The following is a 23856-nucleotide window of genomic DNA, read 5'->3' on the forward strand; positions in this document are numbered from 1 at the left end:
ATAACCTCTGCCCTTACATCATGGTGCTCTCAGATGGCAGAGGAAAAACCTGATAAGGTCCCTCTCAGATGAAAAAACAAAAAAACCTCTTTAAAAACATTAATCGTACAGTACCAAAAAGACAAAAAAAAATCTTTAAAAAAAAAAACAAAAAACCCCCAAAAACTAAGGATACAGGAGTTTAGGTATCATCCTTGATAAAGACAGCCAATAAACAAACAAAAAGGACAATCTAAAAATGAAAAAGACGGCAAGTTAAAAAAACTACCTTTATTTTTTATTTCTTCAGTTACATACTTTTTTTAAACAGGGATGTAATTCATTATTTTAACATTCAGGCAATGTTGACTTCATTAGTATAGACAGGGAAAAAGCATATAAATGCAAAACATTGTTGGCTTAACCTGAACATACCTGCATTACCTATTATTGACCAGTTTTGTGCTGCCAAAGAGAAATTCCCCTTTATACGGCAGTAAATGGAGCACTTAAATATTGCTAAAAAGCAAAATGTCTACATACTGGTCATTGCAGCAAATAAAGGGTTTTGTATTTTAAATATCTGAAGTCCACAATTGGATTAATATACACATTTCCTTGTTATGTGTGATGAGCTCAGATCATATAAACACTGTACAGGCCAAATAGCTTCTTCTCTCCACACAAAAGAAAGGTCTACCAAAAAAAAACAAAAAAAACAAAAAACAAAAAAAAAAAAAACAGATGTATTATAAGAAACACAAGTTGCTGCATGTATTTACAATATGGTGCAACAAAATTTGGTCAAATACTGTAGAGACAGAAGTGATTTCACATTAGAATGGCCACAACTCTCATCTTTCATAACGAAAAAAAATATATATGTATTTATATATATATATTTATATATCATTCTTGAGATTAAGACAATAACACAAACAAGGCAGACTGAGAATTGCAGAATGAATATTGTAGTTGATAGAGGGTTGAATTCATGTATTTGACCAATGTAAAAAAATAATAATGTACAGCGACAGTGAAAATAAACAACCATCAGATCAGTAATTTTCAGCGTTTTATGTGAGCGCATAAACCATCAAAAATAAGCACTGCACTCTTGGTTGTTAACCAAAATAAATTACAACTTACAATTAAAATCCCTGTAAATGCAATAATGAACTCAAAAGCTGTGCATTTATTTCTCTGCAATACACATCGTTTTATGTTACCACAAACCAGACTTAAAAAATAAATAAATTAGCCATAGGGCGTGCACGGAAAGACGAGAAAAAAAAAAAATACAGGTTGGATCTAGGTGACTTTTGGAGATTTTGTCTGACTTTTTACATACATTAACCATAGTTTGGTCGAAATATTTGTTCTAGCCGCTTCCCTTGAAAAAAAATTGTATAAAAAAGAATATATATATATATATATATATATATATATATATATATATATATATATATATATATATATATATATATATATATATATATATATATATATATATATATATATATATATATATAGGTTGTCCATTCCACCAACGTAACAAATAATCATCATGGCTTCAGCGCTGAGGCTACAATGGTCTGTGTCAGACCATTACTGCTGGACTAGAACTTTTTTTTTTCTATGATTAAATTATGTAGGACACCCTTCCCCCAAAAAAATGAAAAAATAAGCCAGTCTCCCATTATGCTGACACTTCTTCCATAACAAAAGGAAAAACTACGGAAAATGAAGTGTCCAGCTAATTCTTTCCACATGCTCTACAACGACTGCAAAAGTTGGGTCAAGGTGAGGACGAATCTGAAAGCACCAACTAAAGTGTAGATCTATAGAGGGCAGTGAAGCGTCCATCAGCGGAGCTGCTCCTTGCCAGAATAGAATGGTTTCCGCTCCAACCACGACATAACCGGAGATTGCAACTAACGGAGTAATAAGCTCTTCTGCATCAAGCAGTAACAAAGTGCTCTCCAGCTAGACTATGCATAATTCAGTAATTGTTAACCCCCTCTCCTCCATGTAGTGTTTATATTCTTACATCAGTTCAATCATTTCTTTACAATGACCATACGGCTGTCTAGACAATTACCATGAAGCGCACCTTTCCTGAAACAGTAATATATTAAGCACTGCTGTCCTTGTGGCTTCTATCACTGCAAGAGGTACAACATTAAACAACTGAGATTTTGTGTAGGCGTCCGTATCAGACTGCTTTGATGGTTGTTCGCTCCCGGTACCTCTGGCCGGCGGCTGTACCATTCACACGGTGGAGAGAAAAGGTAATGCCGATCATCGACTAATGCAGTACCATTTCAGTAATACTGTAAAGCTCGCCAAAACCAAACTGCAAATCTCCAAGGGGTAAGACATTTAGTGTGTTATATTAAAGCTTTAGCAAACAATCCTTATCCTCTATTTGTACATAAAACGGCCTCTCGCCGAGTTATCCAACTATGAACAGCTCGCAGTTCCAAGGGTGGTGTAACTACATTTGGCTGAAGACAGGTATTCGCATCTGTACCACTTCATTGGTCCATTGAAATAATGCTAACATGACAAAACTTTAAAGCTTCTAAAAGGGTTGGACGTAAAATGTAAGACAATCAAACAGAAGCATGTGAACATGATACTTTGTAAAGGGGAAGAGACATATGAAGAAGAAATAAACAACATGTGTGTCGTTGTGGAGATGACGGTTGTGATCACAGGACAGCAGATGAACAAGTGAGTAATTCCCCATGGTCTGCCCTTCTCCAGAGTCATTTGTGACGTTGAATAGTTTTCCTTTTCCTCCTCTTGAAAAAGCAACAGCACCTAAAACAAAACCCAGTAAAGAGCCATTAAGAACTTCATTCAGGGTAATGGGTCACAACTCAGGAATACAAGAAGTGGAATTGGCATGCACGAACTTCTAGAGAGACCCACTATGGTGAATACAAACTAATGTACTTTGAGCACCAAAATCATGTGGAATACAAAAAAAAAAAAAAAAAAAAAAAAAAAAAACTATAACACTGCCATATCTTTTAAGTCCCTCATGAGGTTCTTGAAGCACCACTTCTGCAGCACTTAGGTTGTGTACTATTTTGGTGGCAAGTGGGCCTTTATACCATTTCGATCAAGGATTCCTTGTTCTTTCATTTAAAACGCATTCATAGTAATCTTGTTCTTGATATGAGATTAGAGAAGTCGCTTAGAATGCAAATTGAGGGGATTTAAGTGCACTGAGCCCTCAGGGCAGCAGTGCCCCTCTGACATGGCCATTATTGACATAAGGAATTAAATGTGTGTTAAAATAAATTAAATATACACTGCTTATATAATTATTATAGGGGCAAAGTCGTCTTTACAACTGTTATATGGAGTCTGTCACCTCCAAAACAAATTAACAAAAAAGGACAATTAAAACAAAACCCCAAAAATGGATAGGACAAAAATGTTGACACCTTTACACAATTGTGGATAAAACAATTTTGTTGTTTCAAGCTCACTTGTGGGCAATATGAAAATCACACCTGAACCCAGATAAAAAAAAAAGTTAACTCAATCTTTTCATTGTGTGTCTGTGTGTGCCTCACAAATATGGAGAACAGAAAGAGGTCAAGAGGACTCTGAGGACTTGAGAATCAAAATTGTTGAAAATTATCAACAATCTCAAGGTTGCAAGTCCATCTCCAGAGATCTTCTTGATTGTTGCGCACAGGGGACAAAAGGAACATGAGGTTTACAACCCATGGCACTAGACGTCTACCTAGACATGAAAGGCAGAGAAATATCGATGAATAGTTGCAAAACCGGATAGGCAAGATGGTGGATAAGCAGCACCAATCAAATTCCAGCTGTCTTGCGGGGGTGGATTGTTAATGGAAACTATCTGTCAACATTAGAATGAAATGAAATGCTATGGCAGGAGCCCCAGGAGGCCCCCAACTAACACAGTCATCAAAAGATAGATTGCAGTTTGCCAAAATGTACATGAGTAAGCCAAAATCCTTCTGAGAAATCATCTTGTGGACAGATGAGACCAAGATGGAGCTTGTTGGCAAAGCACATCATTCTACTGTTTACTGAAAACAGAATTAGGCTCACAAAGAAAAGAGCACAGTACCTACAGACATATGATGAAGCTCCAACATGTTTTGGTGTCTTGACTGTATACAAGGCTTCACAAAATCTGAAGATTACAAAATAATTTTGGGGTGCAATCTAGTACCCAGTGTCAGTAAGGGGTTTGCCTCCAAGGTCAGGGGTCTTCCAGCAAGACAATGACTGCAAACATACAAAGCGCCCAGAAATGGATGGGAGGGGGTGGGGGGTGGGGGGCGCTGGAGAGTTCTGAACAGGCCAGGAATGAATTTGGATTGAAATCCCCTTTAACACCTGTGGAGAGATCTTAAAATTGCTGTTGGGAGAAGGTACCCTTCAAAATGAGAGACCTGGAACAGTTTGCTTAAGAAGAGTGGTCTAAAATTCCAGTTGAGAAGAGTAAGCAGCTGGATTGTGTGCAACCAAATATTAATTTGAGGTTACCAACAAATTTGTCCGTCCTATTTTTGGGGTTTGTGTGAAATTATGTCCAATTTGCATTTTTTTTCTGTTTTGTTTTTTTGTGTGCTCCACTACACAGAAAATAAATGTGTAAAACATTACACGTAATTTAAAAATTTTCTGGGAAAAATACTTAATTTTCTGGAACAATTTCAAGGGCGCTAGCATTTTCAGTCATAACTGTACATCTAGCATGCAATCTACATGGACACATTTAATGGCTATTGCTTTCAGCATTATTCAAAGGGAAAACAATTAGCTGTCAAAAAGCAACATATGTGAGAAGCATTGTGTAACAGATGCACATGGAAACCAGCCTCAGCCCGTCTCTTCTGACCTAAATATGGCAACTGACAAGACCAGCTAGAATTGAGGTCAGTAAAAATGCAGTGTTAATGGTGATCAAAGAGTACGGTAATTTCATTTACTTTTAAATAAAAAGGATCACAGTCCCACTTTACACCTTTACTATAAGCCACTTCTAAAATACATGAAGCAAACGTGGAAGCATTAAGATTGACTACAATATGGTCTTATGAGCACAGGTAGTTCCTGTATTACTAGAAAAGGTTGGGAGCATTGCTGTTGATTAGAACAAATGGGAACAAGAACAAGAGGTAAAGCCAACGCGGATTTGATCTGCTACACACGTTAATACTGTAGCAAAAATGCCATCAAAGAATATACAGACCGCATGCGAATCTGTCCACCACAAAGTGGCCTCAAAGACTGCTCAAAAGGATAGAATAATAAATGGCACATATACTATGAAAGCGCTTGAGTGTGAATTAAACCCAAAAGTTGGGCAAAACTCGTGTCAGAAAAAAAAAAAAGAATGGTTTGGCGTAATTTTTTCCCCATTGTACGGAGGGGGGTAAAAAAATTTAAAAAAAAAAGGCGAAACAGCTGTGCCTGGGTCAGAGGGCTGCGCGACAGCTGTCCCTGGGGTATAAATCCCACAATAAGCTTCCCTCATAGGATTGCACACACCCCATATCACATCATAGGTATCCGCACTGCATTATAGCCCTCTAAAATTCCACCAAAGCATTCTTGTAGCACTGTACACCAATCCCCCAAACCCAGATCCCACTGGGGCATCATCACAACATTATAGACCCCCAAAACACCACTGCATGTATCCTCCAGTATTGTACAACCCCCCAAATTCCACAGCAGGAATACCTACAGTATTATGCACCCACTAAAAAAAAAAATCCCATCACTGTCATCTTACAGAATCACACATGCCCCAAAGTCTCACCACAGGTATCTCCCCAGAATTGCACCCCCCATTGCTCACATCCCAATCCCACCACAGGAATCACAGACCCTCCAAATGCCACTGCAGGCATACCCCAAGCATTAAAGACCCGCAAAATCCCACCACAGGCATCCTCCTACATCCCATTCCCCTCAAAATCCCACCACAGGATTAGTACCAGCATATTGCATACCCCACCACTCGCTTACTTACAGTATTGCAGCCCCCAAACCTCCCCCCACCCCAAAATCTAACACGTATCCTCACCGCATTACAGACCCTTGCAATTGAAACACATTTATCCCCCAAAACCCACTACAGGTGTCCCCCATTATAGACCCCACAAATCTCTCAAAAACTCATCCCCCTTGCATTATTCCCCCTCCCCCCCCCCTTAAAAAAAAAAAAAAACTCAGAGGCATACCTTACAGCAGGGGTGGGGAACCTTTTTTCTGTTGGGGGCCATTTGGAAATTTCTACCAACCTTCGGGGGCCGCACAAAATTATCAATGTTTAAATGACCCTGCTATATTGGGTGAAAATTAATTAACTGGGGGCATGGGGCTGGGGGCACAGGCACCACACGCGGGGCTGGGGGCACAGGCACCACACGGAGGTTGCGCTGCACACAGGCACCACACGGAGGTTGCGCTGCACACAGGCACCACACGGAGGTTGCGCTGCACACAGGACTGGGTGATGGGCAGCACACAGGACTGGGTGATGGGCAGCACACAGGACTGGGTGATGGGCAGCACACAGGACTGGGTGATGGGCAGCACACAGGACTGGGTGATGGGCAGCACACAGGACTGGGTGATGGGCAGCACACAGGACTGGGTGATGGGCAGCACACAGGACTGGGGGGGCTGCACACAGGACTGGGGGGGGGGGCTGCACACAGGACTGGGGGGGGGGGGCTGCACACAGGACTGGGGGGGCTGCACACAGGACTCGGGGGGCTGCACACAGGACTCGGGGGGGCTGCACACAGGACTGGGGGGGCTGCACACAGGACTGGGGGGGCTGCACACAGGATTGTGTGGGGGGTGCACACAGGACATTGGGAGGCTGCACACAGGACATTGGGGGGCTGCACACAGGACATTGGGGGGCTGCACACAGGACATTGGGGGGCTGCACACAGGATTGTGTGGGGGGTGCACACAGGACTGGGGGAGGGGTGCACACAGGACTGGGGGGGCTGCACACAGGACTGGGTGATGGGCAGCACATAGGACTGGGGGGGCTGCACACAGGACTGGGGGGGCTGCACACAGGATTGTGTGGGGGCTGCACACAGGATTGTGTGGGGGCTGCACATAGGACTGGGGGGGCTGCACACAGGATTGTGTGGGGGGTGCACACAGGACATTGGGGGGCTGCACACAGGATTGTGTGGGGGGTGCACACAGGACTGGGGGAGGGGTGCACACAGGACTGGGGGAGGGGTGCACACAGGACTGGGGGGGCTGCACACAGGACTGGGTGATGGGCAGCACATAGGACTGGGGGGGCTGCACACAGGATTGTGTGGGGGGTGCACACAGGACATTGGGAGGCTGCACACAGGACATTGGGGGGCTGCACACAGGACATTGGGGGGCTGCACACAGGACATTGGGGGGCTGCACACAGGACATTGGGGGGCTGCACACAGGACATTGGGGGGCTGCACACAGGATTGTGTGGGGGGTGCACACAGGACATTGGGGGGCTGCACACAGGATTGTGTGGGGGGTGCACACAGGACTGGGGGAGGGGTGCACACAGGACTGGGGGAGGGGTGCACACAGGACTGGGGGGGCTGCACACAGGACTGGGTGATGGGCAGCACATAGGACTGGGGGGGCTGCACACAGGACTGGGGGGGCTGCACACAGGATTGTGTGGGGGCTGCACATAGGACTGGGGGGGCTGCACACAGGATTGTGTGGGGGGTGCACACAGGACATTGGGGGGCTGCACACAGGATTGTGTGGGGGGTGCACACAGGACTGGGGGAGGGGTGCACACAGGACTGGGGGAGGGGTGCACACAGGACTGGGGGAGGGGTGCACACAGGACTGGGGGGGCTGCACACAGGACTGGGTGATGGGCAGCACATAGGACTGGGGGGGCTGCACACAGGACTGGGGGGGCTGCACACAGGACTGGGGGGGGGCTGCACATAGGACTGGGGGGGCTGCACACAGGATTGTGTGGGGGGTGCACACAGGACATTGGGGGGCTGCACACAGGATTGTGTGGGGGGTGCACACAGGACTGGGTGATGGGCTGCACATAGGACTGGGGTGGCTGCACACAGGATTGTGTGGGGGCTGCACATAGGACTGGGGGGGCTGCACACAGGATTGTGTGGGGGGTGCACACAGTACATTGGGGGGCTGCACACAGGATTGTGTGGGGGGTGCACACAGGACTGGGGGAGGGGTGCACACAGGACATTGGGGAGGGGTGCACACAGGACATTGGGGGGCACACTGTGCTGAGAGTTTCATGCAACTCTGGGGGAGAGGGTTTACAGAACTGGGGTTTAGGCACAAAGCATTGGGCAGGGCACATAGCAGCAGAGGGTCGGCGCTGGACTCACAGCAGCATTGCATTCACATCACCGGAGTGCAGGAGCCGGACACACTGCATCAGAAGGAGAAGGCGGGCACTGATCTCCGGAGGGCAGGGGGCGTGCACACAACGCTGGAAGCTGTGAGGCTGCTGTGGACCCGCCCACAAAGTAAGCACTGGCCGACGGGAGAACACATTGCAGCACAAACAGCAATGTGTGGATTTAAAGGGCCGGCGGCAGCAAGACCACGGTGACAGCACGAGCACTGCCTCCCCCGGGAATCTGCCCGGGGGCCACATAAAAGGTCATGGCGGGCCGCATGCGGCCCGCGGGCCGGAGGTTCCCCACCCCTGCCTTACAGCATAATACACCTCTCTGAACCCCACCACAAGAATCCCACTGGCATTAGAGATCCCACTAAACCCCATCACAGGCTTACCCATGGCAGTTTGGACCCCCCGAATCCCCCGACTCATTGCCCTTTTTTAACTGCACCATCTCATTGATGCAGTGAATGAGGGATGAAGACGATAGCGTACATCACATCTCTCTAGAATCACAGCCACTCTGTCGTATTGCGCACTGCACTCCGGATCGGAAGTGATGTCACATCTAGCAGGAACACATACATTCTTACTATCTTCTGTGCACATGGCAGCCTCCTTAGCCCGCACGCAGTATAAACTGGATTTAAAATTTAAAAAAAACAAAAAAAACAAAAACAGAAAAAATAACGGATAGTGCTTTTTTTCTGCTGGACGCTTTGGATTGCAGAGAAAATCACCTGGGCTTAACTGGAAACCCAACTCAAAAGCCTCAAAAAATGATGTGTCGGTCTGGATTTGTCCTGTGGGCCTTGAGTTTGAAAATTGTTTAGATAATATGAGGATCAGGGCTATGCGAGGTCTATACCATTACTTCCAGCACTCCTTGTTCTTTTTTACTCCAATTCATAGTTTTTAATGATATTGGCTGTATGTTTGGGTGCATGAAGGATATGTATCCGGCTGTAGTCCTCAGCACTGAGGACACCAAGAAATGGACAACGTTGAGAATAGTCGAACTATAGGTCGACCAAGGAAACTTCGCAGCAGATGAACATCATAATTGCATCAGTTCGAAATCGAACATGTTCAATTGTGCTATCAGGTCAGAACTGGCAGCAACCATCAGCTATACTCATCTACTGTTCGATCAAGTCTGGTCACTAGAGGTAATAATATTAATAATATAGATTTCTGGCACACACAAGTTTGTGATGAAATAATATAAATTTGTAAATTATTTCTGCATAAAGAGCCACACCGTCAGTTTTGCCAACATTTCGGCTCTTACACTCAGAGCCTTCGTCTGGGCAAAATGGATCTAGTGATATAAAGATAGAAACGCATAATAACAAGTAATATACCATAATAAATAACAGTCCTGTAATTTATTATGGTATATTACTTATTATGCATTTTTTGTGCCTCATTGCATTTATTCTATACTAGCTGTTGTACCCGGGCGTTGCCTGGGATAATGTCTGTCGCTCTCCCCGGTCTGCCTCTGCCACTCTCCCCGGTCTGCCTCTGCCACTCTCCCCGGTCTGCCTCTGCCACTCTCCCCGGTCTGCCTCTGCCACTCTCCCCGGTCTGCCTCTGCCACTCTCCCCGGTCTGCCTCTGCCACTCTCCCCGGTCTGCCTCTGCCACTCTCCCCGGTCTGCCTCTGCCACTCTCCCCGGTCTGCCTCTGCCACTCTCCCCGGTCTGCCTCTGCCACTCTCCCCGGTCTGCCTCTGCCACTCTCCCCGGTCTGCCTCTGCCACTCTCCCCGGTCTGCCTCTGCCACTCTCCCCGGTCTGCCTCTGCCACTCTCCCCGGTCTGCCTCTGCCACTCTTCCCGGTCTGCCTCTGCCACTCTCCCCGGTCTGCCTCTGCCACTCTCCCCGGTCTGCCTCTGCCACTCTCCCCGGTCTGCCTCTGCCACTCTCCCCGGTCTGCCTCTGCCACTCTCCCCGGTCTGCCTCTGCCACTCTCCCCGGTCTGCCTCTGCCACTCTCCCCGGTCTGCCTCTGCCTCTCTCCCCGTGTATCTTTCTGTGTCTCTTTCCATCTGTCTCTTTTTTTCCTATCTGTCTGTGTGTCTGTCTGTCGCTTTCCCTGTGTGCCTCTGTCTGTCTCTCAGTCTGTTACTGCCTGTCTCTCCACCGACATCATATTACCTCACACATAAGCTTCTTATACTATGAATGTCCTTTGTTCCTATAGCAACCAATCATAGCGCCTATTAATAGCCTGTAGCTCGCAGCACAATTCACTTTAATGGAGGCAAGTTCTTTGGAGAGTAACTGTAAAGCGCGGGGTTCAATTTTCTTGTTAAAACATAGTTATGGCGTTCCCTGAGTCACATGAGGCGTCTGTACAAAATTTTGTAATTGTAAATGCGACGGTGCGGATTCCTTTAGCGGGGACACACACACACACACACACACACACACACCTTTATATATTAGATTTCTGATTGCATAATCTGCATGTGTCATCCGTGACCTGTTGTACACTTGAACCACATAATTTCCCAGCATGATTTTTGCAAATCAGTGTATGATTACACGATAAAATATCACGCATGCTTTAACTGTATATACTTTATTATCTGTTTGTATTTTGGTCTTTTTTTTTTTAAAATTGATATTTTCTATTGTTATATCACTAGATCCATTTTGCCCAGACGAAGGCTCTGAATGTAAGAGCCAAAACGTTGGCAAAACTGGCAGTGTGGCTCTTTTGCAGAAATAATTTACAAATAAAATTATATTTCATCACAAACTTGTGTGCCAGAAATCTATTATTATTATTATTATTATAATAATATCCTTTTTCTGAGCACCAATCTTTGTATGGTTCCAGCAGAGCTTTATTCATTTATATTGGTCACTAGAGGCAGTCCTGTAAGAATTGTTGCCAAACGCCTTCAACATGGATACAAAGCCAAGTGACTCAACTATGCATGAAAACCTAGGAACTGTGGTGCATAATATTGGCAGCAGGTGTTCTGGATAGATGTGTTAAAATGTGAAATATTTGGCTGTACCAGAAGGAAGTTTATTGGCCAAAGGGCTGGAAAGTAGTACAATGAGTGTCTGCAAGAACAGTAAAGCAGGGGGACATTCCTGGCAACTTATGAACTGAATTTCAGAAATTGGAGGTTCGAATTTGGTCAAGATTAATTGGTGTCCTCAATGATGAGAAATTCAGGAAGATACTCATCATGCAACAACATCAAACATACAGAATAAAGAACAAGGAGTCCTGAAAGTGATGATATGGCCCCCCAGAGCCTTGATCTCAACATCGAGTCAGTTTGGGATTACTTGAAGAGACTTGAAGTATTGGCATAAGCCCACATCCACAGAAAATCTGTGCTTATTTCTCCAAGACTTTGGGGAACACCTCCTTGCAAACAGTTTTTGAACAAACTTGGCAAGTGTATCTAGAAAGTGATGATTTGATGCTGTTCTAAAAGACAAACAAGGGTGGTGACACCAATTATTGATTTGAGTTAGATTACAAACTATTAACACTATTTTTGAAAGCATTCCCCCCCCCCCTACTTTGTAGTACTTTGCCCTAGCCTTCCTCAGGCTCCTGCACATAAAACTTTATATCATGATAAAATGGAAAACCTGACACAGTGATGTTATTTTACCGAAGTAAATTTACGAATACTAATTAATGGCCATCTAAGATGGAGTTAAGAGTGCCTTAAAAATTTAAGGAGTCAGAAGCTAAGCTTACCGACTCCACAGTGCCGGTGACTACAAGGAGCCTCAGTATAGTGTGTATACAGCAATATAAATTAGATACAGTTAGGTCCAGAAATATTTGGACAGTGACACAATTTTCGCGAGTTGGGCTCTGCATGCCACCACATTGGATTTGAAATGAAACCTCTACAACAGAATTCAAGTGCAGATTGTAACGTTTAATTTGAAGGTTTGAACAAAAATATCTGATAGAAATTGTAGGAATTGTACACATTTCTTTACAAACACTCCACATTTTAGGAGGTCAAAAGTAATTGGACAAATAAACCAAATCCAAACAAAATATTTTTATTTTCAATATTTTGTTGCGAATCCTTTGGAGGCAATCACTGCCTTAAGTCTGGAACCCATGGACATCACCAAACGCTGGGTTTCCTCCTTCTTAATGCTTTGCCAGGCCTTTACAGCCGCAGCCTTCAGGTCTTGCTTGTTTGTGGGTCTTTCCATCTTAAGTCTGGATTTGAGCAAGTGAAATGCATGCTCAATTGGGTTAAGACCTGGTGATTGACTTGGCCATTGCAGAATGTTCCACTTTTTTGCACTCATGAACTCCTGGGTAGCTTTGGCTGTATGCTTGGGGTCATTGTCCATCTGTACTATGAAGCGCCGTCCGATCAACTTTGCGGCATTTGGCTGAATCTGGGCTGAAAGTATATCCCTGTACACTTCAGAATTCATCCGGCTACTCTTGTCTGCTGTTATGTCATCAATAAACACAAGTGACCCAGTGCCATTGAAAGCCATGCATGCCCATGCCATCACGTTGCCTCCACCATGTTTTACAGAGGATGTGGTGTGCCTTGGATCATGTGCCGTTCCCTTTCTTCTCCAAACTTTTTTCTTCCCATCATTCTGGTACAGGTTGATCTTTGTCTCATCTGTCCATAGAATACTTTTCCAGAACTGAGCTGGCTTCATGAGGTGTTTTTCAGCAAATTTAACTCTGGCCTGTCTATTTTTGGAATTGATGAATGGTTTGCATCTAGATGTGAACCCTTTGTATTTACTTTCATGGAGTCTTCTCTTTACTGTTGACTTAGAGACAGATACACCTACTTCACTGAGAGTGTTCTGGACTTCAGTTGATGTTGTGAACGGGTTCTTCTTCACCAAAGAAAGTATGCGGCGATCATCCACCACTGTTGTCATCCGTGGACGCCCAGGCCTTTTTGAGTTCCCAAGATCACCAGTCAATTCCTTTTTTCTCAGAATGTACCCGACTGTTGATTTTGCTACTCCAAGCATGTCTGCTATCTCTCTGATGGATTTTTTCTTTTTTTTTTCAGCCTCAGGATGCTCTGCTTCACCTCAATTGAGAGTTCCTTAGACCGCATGTTGTCTGGTCACAGCAACAGCTTCCAAATGCAAAACCACACACCTGTAATCAACCCCAGACCTTTTAACTACTTCATTGATTACAGGTTAACGAGGGAGACGCCTTCAGAGTTAATTGCAGCCCTTAGAGTCCCTTGTCCAATTACTTTTGGTCCCTTGAAAAAGAGGAGGCTATGCATTACAGAGCTATGATTCCTAAACCCTTTCTCCGATTTGGATGTGAAAACTCTCATATTGCAGCTGGGAGTGTGCACTTTCAGCCCATATTATATATATAATTGTATTTCTGAACATGTTTTTGTAAACAGCTAAAATAACAAAACTTGTGTCACTGTCCAAATATTTCTGGCCCTGACTGTATATACATACATACAAACTGGAGATAAAAATTAGAGAACACACAATTTCCTAAATGTTGAGGTCATTGTGTAGTCCTATGTGATTATATCCTAACATGCATAAACTAGCAGTATTTTAAGCTTATTTCAAAAATTGTATTTCTTCTTAAGCACATAAAAATATAAAATGCAATAAATGATAAATAACACTGATCCAAAGAACACTTTCAGATACTTGCAAGTTATTGGTGTTAATCTGGCACTTGGTGCTAATTTCTTTAATTATCTGACAAACTCTATTTAACTGGCAGCCTAAAGGCCCCGTCACACTAAGCAACATCGCTAGCAACATCGCTGCTAACGAACAACTTTTGTGACGTAACAGCGATGTTGCTAGTGATGTCGCTGTGTGTGACATCCAGCAACAACCTGGCCCCTGCTGTGAGGTCGTTGGTTGTTGCTCAATGTCCTGGGCCATTTTTTAGTTGTTGCTCTCCCGCTGTGAAGCACAGATCGCTGTGTGTGACAGCGAGACAGCAACAACTAAATGTGCAGATAGCAGGAGCCGGCTTCTGCGGAGGCTGGTAACCACAGTAAACATCGGGTAACCAAGAAGCCCTGTCCTTGGTTACCAGATATTTACCTTTGTTACCAGCCTCCGCCGCTCTCACTGTCAGTGCCGGCTCCTGCTCTGTGCACATGTAGCTGCAGGACACATCGGGTTAATTAACCCGATGTGTGCTGTAGCTAGGAGAGCAGGGAGCCAGCGCTAAGCATTGTGCGCTGCTCCCTGCTCTGTGCACATTTAGCTGCAGCACACATCGGGTAATTAACCCGATGTGTGCTGTAACTAGGAGAGGAGGGAGCCAGCGCTCAGTGTGCGCTGCTCCCTGCTCGTGTAGCTGCGTGCGCTGGTAACCAAGGTAAATATCGGGTTGGTTACCCGATATTTACCTTAGTTACCAAGCGCAGCATCTTCCACGCGGCGCTGGGGGCTGGTCACTGGTTGCTGGTGACAGCTCACCAGCAACTCGTGTAGCGACGCTCCAGCGATCCCTGCCAGGTCAGGTTGCTGGTGGGATCGCTGGAGCGTCGCAGTGAGACCTCTCACCAGCAACCTCCTAGCAACTTACCAGCGATCTCTATCGTTGTTGGGATCGCTGGTAAGTTGTTTAGTGTGACTGGACCTTAACTCTCCAGTTTCCACCGACTTGGCAAAAATATGTTCCAAAGAGACTGAAACTCTCCGGCAGCAAGTTGTCCAGATGAAGGCCAAAGGGGTGACCCTATCAGCTATAACAAGAGAAGTTGGTGATTCCAAGACCGTGATTTCAGGAATATTGCATCTTTACAACATCACTAACTTTTTCAAGTCCCCCAAAAACGCTGGTCACTCTCAAAAGACACATCATACAAGAGGGGACAGGATAATGCGGAGAACGTCCATGGGTAATTGTTTCAACACTGCAGCTGAAATTGCACTCCAGTTCAGCACTGAACAGGGTAAGGATCTGTCTCGTCATACAGTGTCACAACATTTGAAATCACACTCTGCAGTGACCAAACCTCTCATTAGCAGAAAGCATCAAAAGGCTAGACTCGCCTTTGGTGAGGAGCATGTTGTGTGGACAGAGGAGAAGTGGTCCACAGTTAATTTTACTGATGAAAGAAAGTTTAATTTATTTGGGTATGATGGGAAACATTGTTTGTTGAAAAACTGAGGAAAGACTGAACCCAAAGTGTTTTAAGAAGTCAGTGAAAGGTGGTGGAGGAAGTGTCATGGTTTGGGGAATGTTTTCTGCAGCAAGAGTTGGACCTCTCATACAACTACATGGCAGAGTGAATGCAAGTGTGTATCAGACCCTTCTTCAACAGCACATGGTTCCTTACTTGCGTTCATCACTCAAATCAGCAATTTTTATGCAGGACGATGCCCTGTGTCACACAACAAAACAGAGAAAGCAGTTCCTTGTAACAGAAAACATTGAAACAATGAATTGACCAGCCCAGAGTACTAATGAACACACAATAGAAAACCTCTGGGAAATCCTTGGTTAAAGCCATGGCCAAGAAATCCTCAACAGTCAAAGAACTGTGGAAGAGACTGGAAGAAGAGTGGACCAAAAATCACACCAGAGCAGTGTGAGAGACTAGTGATGTCCTGTGGCCAGAGATGTGCTGAAGTCATTGAAAGCAAAGGCATGTACACCTTCTACTGACTGGCGACTGTTACTCTCAGAAAATTTACTTATAATCTTGTTCTATATTTTGCCCAAAACGTAATGATTATAATTAAAGAGTTTATGGTGATCTACTCTAGAGCTTTTGTAAAACACTGTTCTCGTTGGCATGGTCCCCCTAACCCAACCCCCCCCCCCCAAAAAAAAAAACCTTTAAAATGTTGATTAGTGTAGATTACATTATTTTGAAAAAAAAGCAAGTTTTCATGCATTGTTCGCCAATTTTGATCTGCAGTGTATATATAATCGTTGTGTCCCACAAAGGCGAAATAAACCCCTGCTGACATGCTCTGCCAATAGTAAAAAATAAAACTGTACTTTATAAAAAATTTATAGTGAGGTGAAGAGAAAAGACAAAAATTGTGGTAAGGATCACTGAACGATACATTAACCCATGTGGCAGATCAAGGAAGCAACATAGATGAAGCTGTGAACGAAGAACATTACGTGGAACAGGCAATTGTGCACAAAACGCTACTCCACTGACACAAACACAAACTGCGGCAGGCAAAACGGCTCCCGACATGTAGAACAGAAAGGTATTAATGTTTAAATATTAAAGTTAGATGGTAAAGGCAATAATGGTATAAATCTAGACATGTTTCACAATGGATTTGTGACAACGATGTTATTTTAGCGGAGCCTGTTCTGCCTGCCTCTGCATATGGACAACTCACCACATGTTCAACACTTTCTGGCAGCTATGCACGGGGAGAACACAAGGGAAAAAGGAGAAAAATCAGACACTGAGCCACATAGCACCTCAACAAATGCAACCATTGTCGGCTTTTCAACATGTTATATGTGACATATACTTAATCAGCCTAATTTCCATTGATTTCCCTAATCTGCTTACTTATGGTAGTTGGGCACAAACTCTATTGAAAATAAAATCTTTTATATTGGGGATAAATGTTAACCATTGGGCGGTTTTCACCCATCAGACTTCATGCTCTGAGTATGGACCGTGATATCTGGATGGGCTGCGGGGTGCCTGACCAGAGGGCTTTTAGTTATGGTCAGGAGACTATTCAATGGTGAACCTGTGAAAACTGTTAACAGGGGGTTGTCCGGCCTTAGTGCATAAGTCCTGCAGGTACTATGTATGACTGCAAACCTGTGAATCCTCACAGTGCGTGCACTGGAAGGACTCTGCGGTGCTGGGAGCGGGCGGTCATGTGGCCACAAGTATGTGATTTGTACACTTCTGACCATAATTCAACTAGCCTGTAAGCAGTCTAGCTCAATACACTTGCATGGAGTAAGTCTGCACACATCTAGATGGCATATGCCCGAACATGTATCAAAATATCATACTTGCGGTCACATGCCCGCTACACCTGGCACCAGCACTGGAGAATCCTATGCTAAGGATGAACAAGCCCTTTAATTCTAATCAGATGTGATACATAACTCTCACTTGTACTATACCCATGTGAGCACATTCCCCCAACAACTATCCCAGCACATACAATGGAGAGCATCTGCCAAAAGCACAAGATGTCACTCAAGAACTGTGTCATACAACATAAAGATAACATGAAAAAGCACCTTACAGGATTAAGAGGCTGCACTTAAATGCGTTTAGTGGGAAAAGGTCTAACCTGTCCATAATAGATCGATATTATATGTAAGACTGCTAGGAGTGCTACTGAGGGCATCCATACAACCCTAAAAATGGAGCCAGAAAATCTTGGTGACTGGGAATACCTTTGTACAGGGAACAAGTTGAATATAATATGTTTGCCATAATGAGCATTGGGGGTCCCGGAGGACCAATTTTAAAGTTATAACAACCAGCCATGTGCCATTATAAAAAATGTAATACGCTATTAAAGGGAACCTGTCACATCCCATATGCGTTCTGACCTACAAGCAGGGTGATGTGTGGCCTAATAACCCCTTCCTACCCATCCCAGTGTTGTAATAGTGTATTATGTAAAAAAAAAAAAAAAAACTAAAAAAAAAAAAACCACACCTTTTATTGCTTACATGTTCCCTATGTAAATACTCTAGTCCCCTGGGCATCGCATCGCCCTGTGGGTGTTTGCATACTTTCCCTGGTATCATGTCCCTGTGGGCGTGACAGCATGGATTTACATGAGCGACGTCACCGTCAGCTCCTTCAGATCCCGCACGTGCGCGCTTACCATTCCTGCAGCCTTCTTATCCGGCTGTTTACTTGCCGGCTTTAGACGCACTCTGAGGATGGTCAGAGTCTTCTGATCATGCACAGTGCGCATCTGTAGCCGACAAGCACGCACCCGGATATGGTAAGGATGCGGGAATGGTAAGCGCGCACGTGCGGGATCTGAAGGAGCTGACGGTGACGTCGCTCATGTAAATCCATGCTGTCATGCCCACAGAGGCGATACCACGGAAAGTATGCAAACACCCACAGGGTGATGCGACGCCGATGTGACTAGAGCATATCGTATTTACATTGGGAACATGTAAGCAATAAAAGTTTTGTTTTTTTTTACTTTCATAATACACAATATTACAACACAGGGATGGGTAGGAAGGGGTTATTAGGCCACACATCACCCTGCTTGTAGGTCAGAACGACAGGTTCCCTTTAAGTGGAACTGCTATCAGTTAAGTATAGCTGCAACATAATTCTAGCAGGGCGGCACGGTGGCTCAGTGGTTAGCACTGCAGTCTTGCAGGGCTGGAGTCCAGGGTTCAAATCCCACCACGGACAACATCTGCAAGGAGTTTCTATGTTCTCCCTTTGTGTGGGTTTCCTCCCACACTCCAAAGACTGCAGAATATGATGGTGCTATATAATATATTATTATTATTATTATTAATAATAATATTATTATACCAATAGGCATATATGCTGTGGCACGATGTAAAACAATACAGTGAAGTCATTTCTGTCACCTGTTCCCAGTGCAGTCTTGTGGTTTTGATCTACATGAACATATACTGTATGCTTTGTTGTGTGCCTCCAGGCTTCTTTTGGGAAGCGCAGTGTTATTCAGCTGCCATGTAGAAGGTTAGCCTCGTCTGCCCTCAATAGAGGTATATACATTCAGCCTTAGGGTCAACTCATTAGAAATCACTTGATTTACATAACGTACTATTTATACTAAGGTTTTATGTTGGTCACATTACTCCACTTGTGTATGACCTCCTCTAATTACAGGTAAGAGAATTTCATAAGAACCTTTCCAAATTCCCAAACAGAAAAAATAAGAAAGAAATAAACCACTAAGATATAGAGATAGATAGAGATATATATTATATATATTATATATATAGATATATATATTATATATAGATATATATCTATAGATATATATCTGTATCTGTATCAACCACCAGATAATGCCGTGTGTACAGCACAGGCGTCCAGTGCAGTGAAGAACATACTTTGTTTCATCTAGGACTTCCACTTCTGCTGGGGCGGTGATCGGGGCGTTCGAATGTCCAGCCGTGGGGTCGTCTGTGTTCAGCTCACCATTTGTTGAGCTTACAACCTGGAAAATAGAAAAGATTATGAAAACACGCACGTCTGAATGGACTTGGTGGTCATCACCCTCCAAATACAAAATTATTGTTCTATGTGCATTACAACACTTGGGTCACCCATAATGCTTTAGAAAAAGGTAAAGATTGGGATCGACAAACACGCAACTGGTAAAAAGGAAAACAACCGGATTAAGAAAACCAACACAAAACCGTGGACTAAGGAGACAAAGTGCTCAATTATTGTTACCAACACCAGTGCCCATCGGACCACGCAGAGCAAGTGCAGACTAGTTAAATGGACTTTCATTAAGAAAAGTAAAAAGATAAATGACCTAACTTTGCCGCTATAAATTGAAAAACGTGTCATTTCAAAGGTCTCCAATTAAGATGTGGCAAATAATTTAATTACAAATCTGTTACTCACAGTAAGCGTTCGTTCACACTGTGCTAGGCTTTTTCAGTTTTACATTGCCAGCAAAGCAGGGGTGGCCAAATTTCTGCAACCTGTGCATTCGCACAGGGGGCCGATGAGGTAAGGGGCCCATATCCCCTCTAAAGCAGGGGGAATTGTGCATGCTGATTAGATTTTGGATGGTTTACTGTTTTTGCACAGGGGCTACTGACGATCTAGTGCACATGCTTCTTAATTTTTCACCCACTCAAATAAATGGGAGGGGGAACGCATCAAAAACATGGGTACTTTATGCATTGTTTTTCTTGCCAAATGAGTATTTGCAACAGTTTTCTGTCTCAAAAACCAAAACGTGCACATACTCGAACAAGAAACAAGGCACTTAACATCTAAAGAAAGGTGGAACTTCTAGAAATTCTATCATTCTGCGCTCTGAAGGCAGCGGTTGATTACATCAGACTAATATTTATGGAGCAGTTTTCGAGAACATGCATCTTAAACTTTGCAGCACACTGCCAACAAGGAATCCACAGTGCAGGAGAAGTCTGCCGATAAGGCCGGGGCCACACTGGGACTACTGCGATCCTCACATGACATTCTGCTCACGCTGGCAGCACAGCAGGAGCCGACTATTATGCGAGTGTCACTGCAACGGAGGTCCGATTGGACCACAGCTGCATGGGGCAGGTCGGCACTAAGGAGGGGCGGATTTATCTCCCCATCTCCTCCGTTGCCGGCTATTGCGATTCTCGCTCTGCACTCGCGGTACACCCATGTACTGCGAGTGCAGTGCGATGTTTCTCTCACCCCATAATCTTGAATGGGTGCGAGAGGAACAAGGATCGCAGTGCACCTGCAGCATGCTGCGATTGTTTTCTCGGTCCGAATAGGGCTTAGAAAATAATCGTTCATGGGTGCTGGCACATAGGATAATATTGGTCCGAGTTGAATACAATGTTTTATCGCATTCCACTCGCTACGATTTTCATGCCGTGTGTCTTAGGCCTAATTATGTTATTTAGGTTCCACTGCTCGTCCCAGGTGCCGATTAGTGAATCCTCTTAAGGACGACATCACATATGCAATTGACTCATACGAGTGCAATTTGAGAAAATCTCGCATTGCACTCGAACCAAATGTTAATCAATGAGGCAGCGCCAATCTGCAATTTTTTCCTGAGCTCAAAATCGGACTGAGGAAAAAAAAAAATAAAAATCACAGCATGCTGCAATTTCAAGAGTTTCGCGTGCGAGACTCTACAATGCAAGTCTATGGGTACGAGAAAAAAATACAAAAAACGGATGTCACACGGACGGGCACACGGACCATCCTAGTGACATCCGATGTTCTAAATACAATCCTATCATGTAGCAGGGAACACTGTAAATGCTCCTGTACAGGACTGTAAATGAGTAACAGATACTGAGGAAAAAAAACGGATTGCACGCTGATGAAACGTGAGAAAAAAAAAATAGTCCTACTTTCCGGCATGAGAACTGGACCGATTATTATTCAATCGCAAGTGTGACGCCGGCCTAAAGCAGAGTCCCACATGCAGCAGTCATATGGCAGAAAAGCGCAGCAGCCTTTACCGCTGAGGTCTTTCCACAGCTTTCCTGCACCAGTTCTAATGCCTCTACAGTTTTACAGGTAAAACAGTTTTTTCCTCTGTGAGATTAAAAGGGATCCTCCTTTTTCAGAAAAATTTTATTGCTGTGTGCAATTATTAAAGGGAACCTGTCACCAAATTTGGCGACTATAAGCTGCGGCCACCACCAGTGGGCTCTTATATACATTTTAACATGCTGTATATAAAAGATCACTGGCCGCTTTGTATAACGTAAAAATCACTTTAGAATACTTACCTACGGGTTGGGAAAGCCTGGTCAGATGGGTGTCTCTGGTACCGGCTCATCCTTTCAACCATCTTTGTCCTACTTTTTCTGAAGCCTGGGTGCATGACTCGACCTAAGTCATCCACACTAGCCGGCATTGAGGTCCCGTGCAGGCGCACTACAATACTTTGATTTGCCCTGCTCAGGGCAGATCAAAGTGCATCCGCACAGGACCTCGATGCCGGCGAGTGTGTATTACGTAGGACGCATCATGCACCCAGGCTTCAGAAGGAGGACAAAGATGGTCGAAAGAGGAGACGCCGAACCCAAAAAAAGTAGACACCCATCCGACCGGTCTGCACCATACTGCCCATTAGGTATTATAAAGTGATTTTTACGGTCTACACAGCGGCCTGAGCTCTTATATACGAGGGGCTGCTGATAAGTCTTTGGCTATGTGATTTTTTTTTTGTTTCTATGGTAACAAATGTTACATTACATAAAAGCCTTATGTGTCTAATATAGGTTTTCAAAATTGTGTTTGTGGCTTATGGCAACAGTGTTCTACGCACGCAAAAAATCAAAATGGCGTAGTTAATGCGATATTTACAGCAACTGAGAGCAGTGGAGTGATAAGATTCTTGTTTCTGCAAGGAAAATCAGCAAAAGATATTCATAGCGATATGTCGCAAACATTGGGGGATCAATGCCCTTCATATTCCACAGTTAAGAATTGGGTTGCCAAATTTAAAACGGGCCACTTCAGCACCAATGATGAGGAACATACTGGACGACCGAGAGTGGTGGTTGTCCAGAGATTGTCGATGCTGTGCACCACCTCATACTGGAGAATTGACAAAATTCAAGTAAAGCAATAGCAGACATCATGGGGATTTCCCATGAAAGTGTTTGACAACAGATCAGAGAAGCATGCGAGTGAAAACTTCCCGGTCCATTTGTCCACATTTTCGGACTGATAAGAACTTCCTGGATTAACTGGTCACTATGGATGAGACCTGGATTTATTTGTATGACTCTGAAAACAAGGAGCAGCCAAAAGAGTGGAGGCACAGTGGTTCTCCCTGTCCAAAGAAGTTCAGTATGCAAAAATCAGCCACTAAGGTGATGGAGTCTGTGTTCTGGAATAAGGAGGGTGTGCTGTTAGTGGACTACCTTCAAAAGGGTTCCACCATCAATGCAAGGTATTACATTGAACGATTGGACCAATTGAAGGCAGTTTTGAAGGCCAAAAGACACGGCAAGCTGTCCAAAGGAATCTTGTTCCTGCAAGACAACACCTCCACTCACACTGCACAAGTGACCACCGCAAAACTGGCAGAGCTGGCTTACAGCTGGTTGACCACCCACCTTATTCACCAGATCTTGCTCCCTCTATCATCTGTTTCCAAAACTGAAGAAACACCTCAAGGGTACCAAATTTCTAATGCCATGGCTGCTACGGATGCCTGGTTTGAGGCACAACCAAAATCCTTTATGCAAGGCTTACAGAACTTGGAATACCGATGTAAGAAGTGTGTTGAAATTAGTGGAGAGTATGCGGAAGAAATGTAAAGTTTCATCATCCTATCTCATTTCTTTCTGGGTAAAGCCAAAGACTTAGCAGCCCCTCATATAGCAGTTAGCATGCTGTATATAAAAGAGCCCACTGGTGGTGGCCGCAGGTTATAGTCACCAAATCTGGTGACAGGTTACCTTTAAAAAAAGACAAAATAAGCAAAGCTTTGTTCACCTTTTCCAGGTCCAGCACATTTTCCACTGCTGCTCCCGGGTCTAGTATTGACTGTGATGCTGACATCAAGTCTACAGTGCGGCAGAAAATGAGCTCAGAGTTTCTGCCTGTGTAGAGGGAACACCCTACTTAGAGCTGCCGAGCTCACTGTGAGGCTGCCGAGTTGCCAACGTGGCATCAACGCTGCAGCCAAATTCAGACACCAAGAGCAGCAGAGGAGACTAAGCGCTGGATCCTCAACATGGCGACTAAAAACACAATGTTGTTTGTGCCCGTGTGCAATTTTTTA

General features: G+C 44.3%; 1 protein-coding gene across 3 annotated transcripts in view; it reads right to left on the reverse strand.

Moving 5' to 3' along the window:
- Positions 1-255: 255 nt before the first annotated feature.
- Positions 256-23856, reverse strand: part of CSNK1G3 (casein kinase 1 gamma 3) — a 199436-nt gene continuing 175835 nt past the window's right edge. For 2 of the 3 annotated variants that reach the window (XM_075324903.1, XM_075324915.1), the window contains 3 exons: positions 19472-19578; positions 16768-16791; positions 256-2805 (listed from right to left, as the gene is read on the reverse strand). In XM_075324903.1, coding sequence (XP_075181018.1) covers positions 2751-2805; positions 16768-16791; positions 19472-19578 — 186 coding nt within the window. In that variant the 3' untranslated portion in view covers positions 256-2750. The remainder of the gene's footprint in view (positions 2806-16767; positions 16792-19471; positions 19579-23856) is intronic. The other variant, XM_075324909.1, reaches the window with a different exon arrangement.

This window comes from Anomaloglossus baeobatrachus, chromosome 1 (genome assembly GCF_048569485.1).
Source record: "Anomaloglossus baeobatrachus isolate aAnoBae1 chromosome 1, aAnoBae1.hap1, whole genome shotgun sequence".
In the NCBI taxonomy this organism is placed as follows: Eukaryota; Metazoa; Chordata; class Amphibia; order Anura; family Aromobatidae; genus Anomaloglossus; species Anomaloglossus baeobatrachus.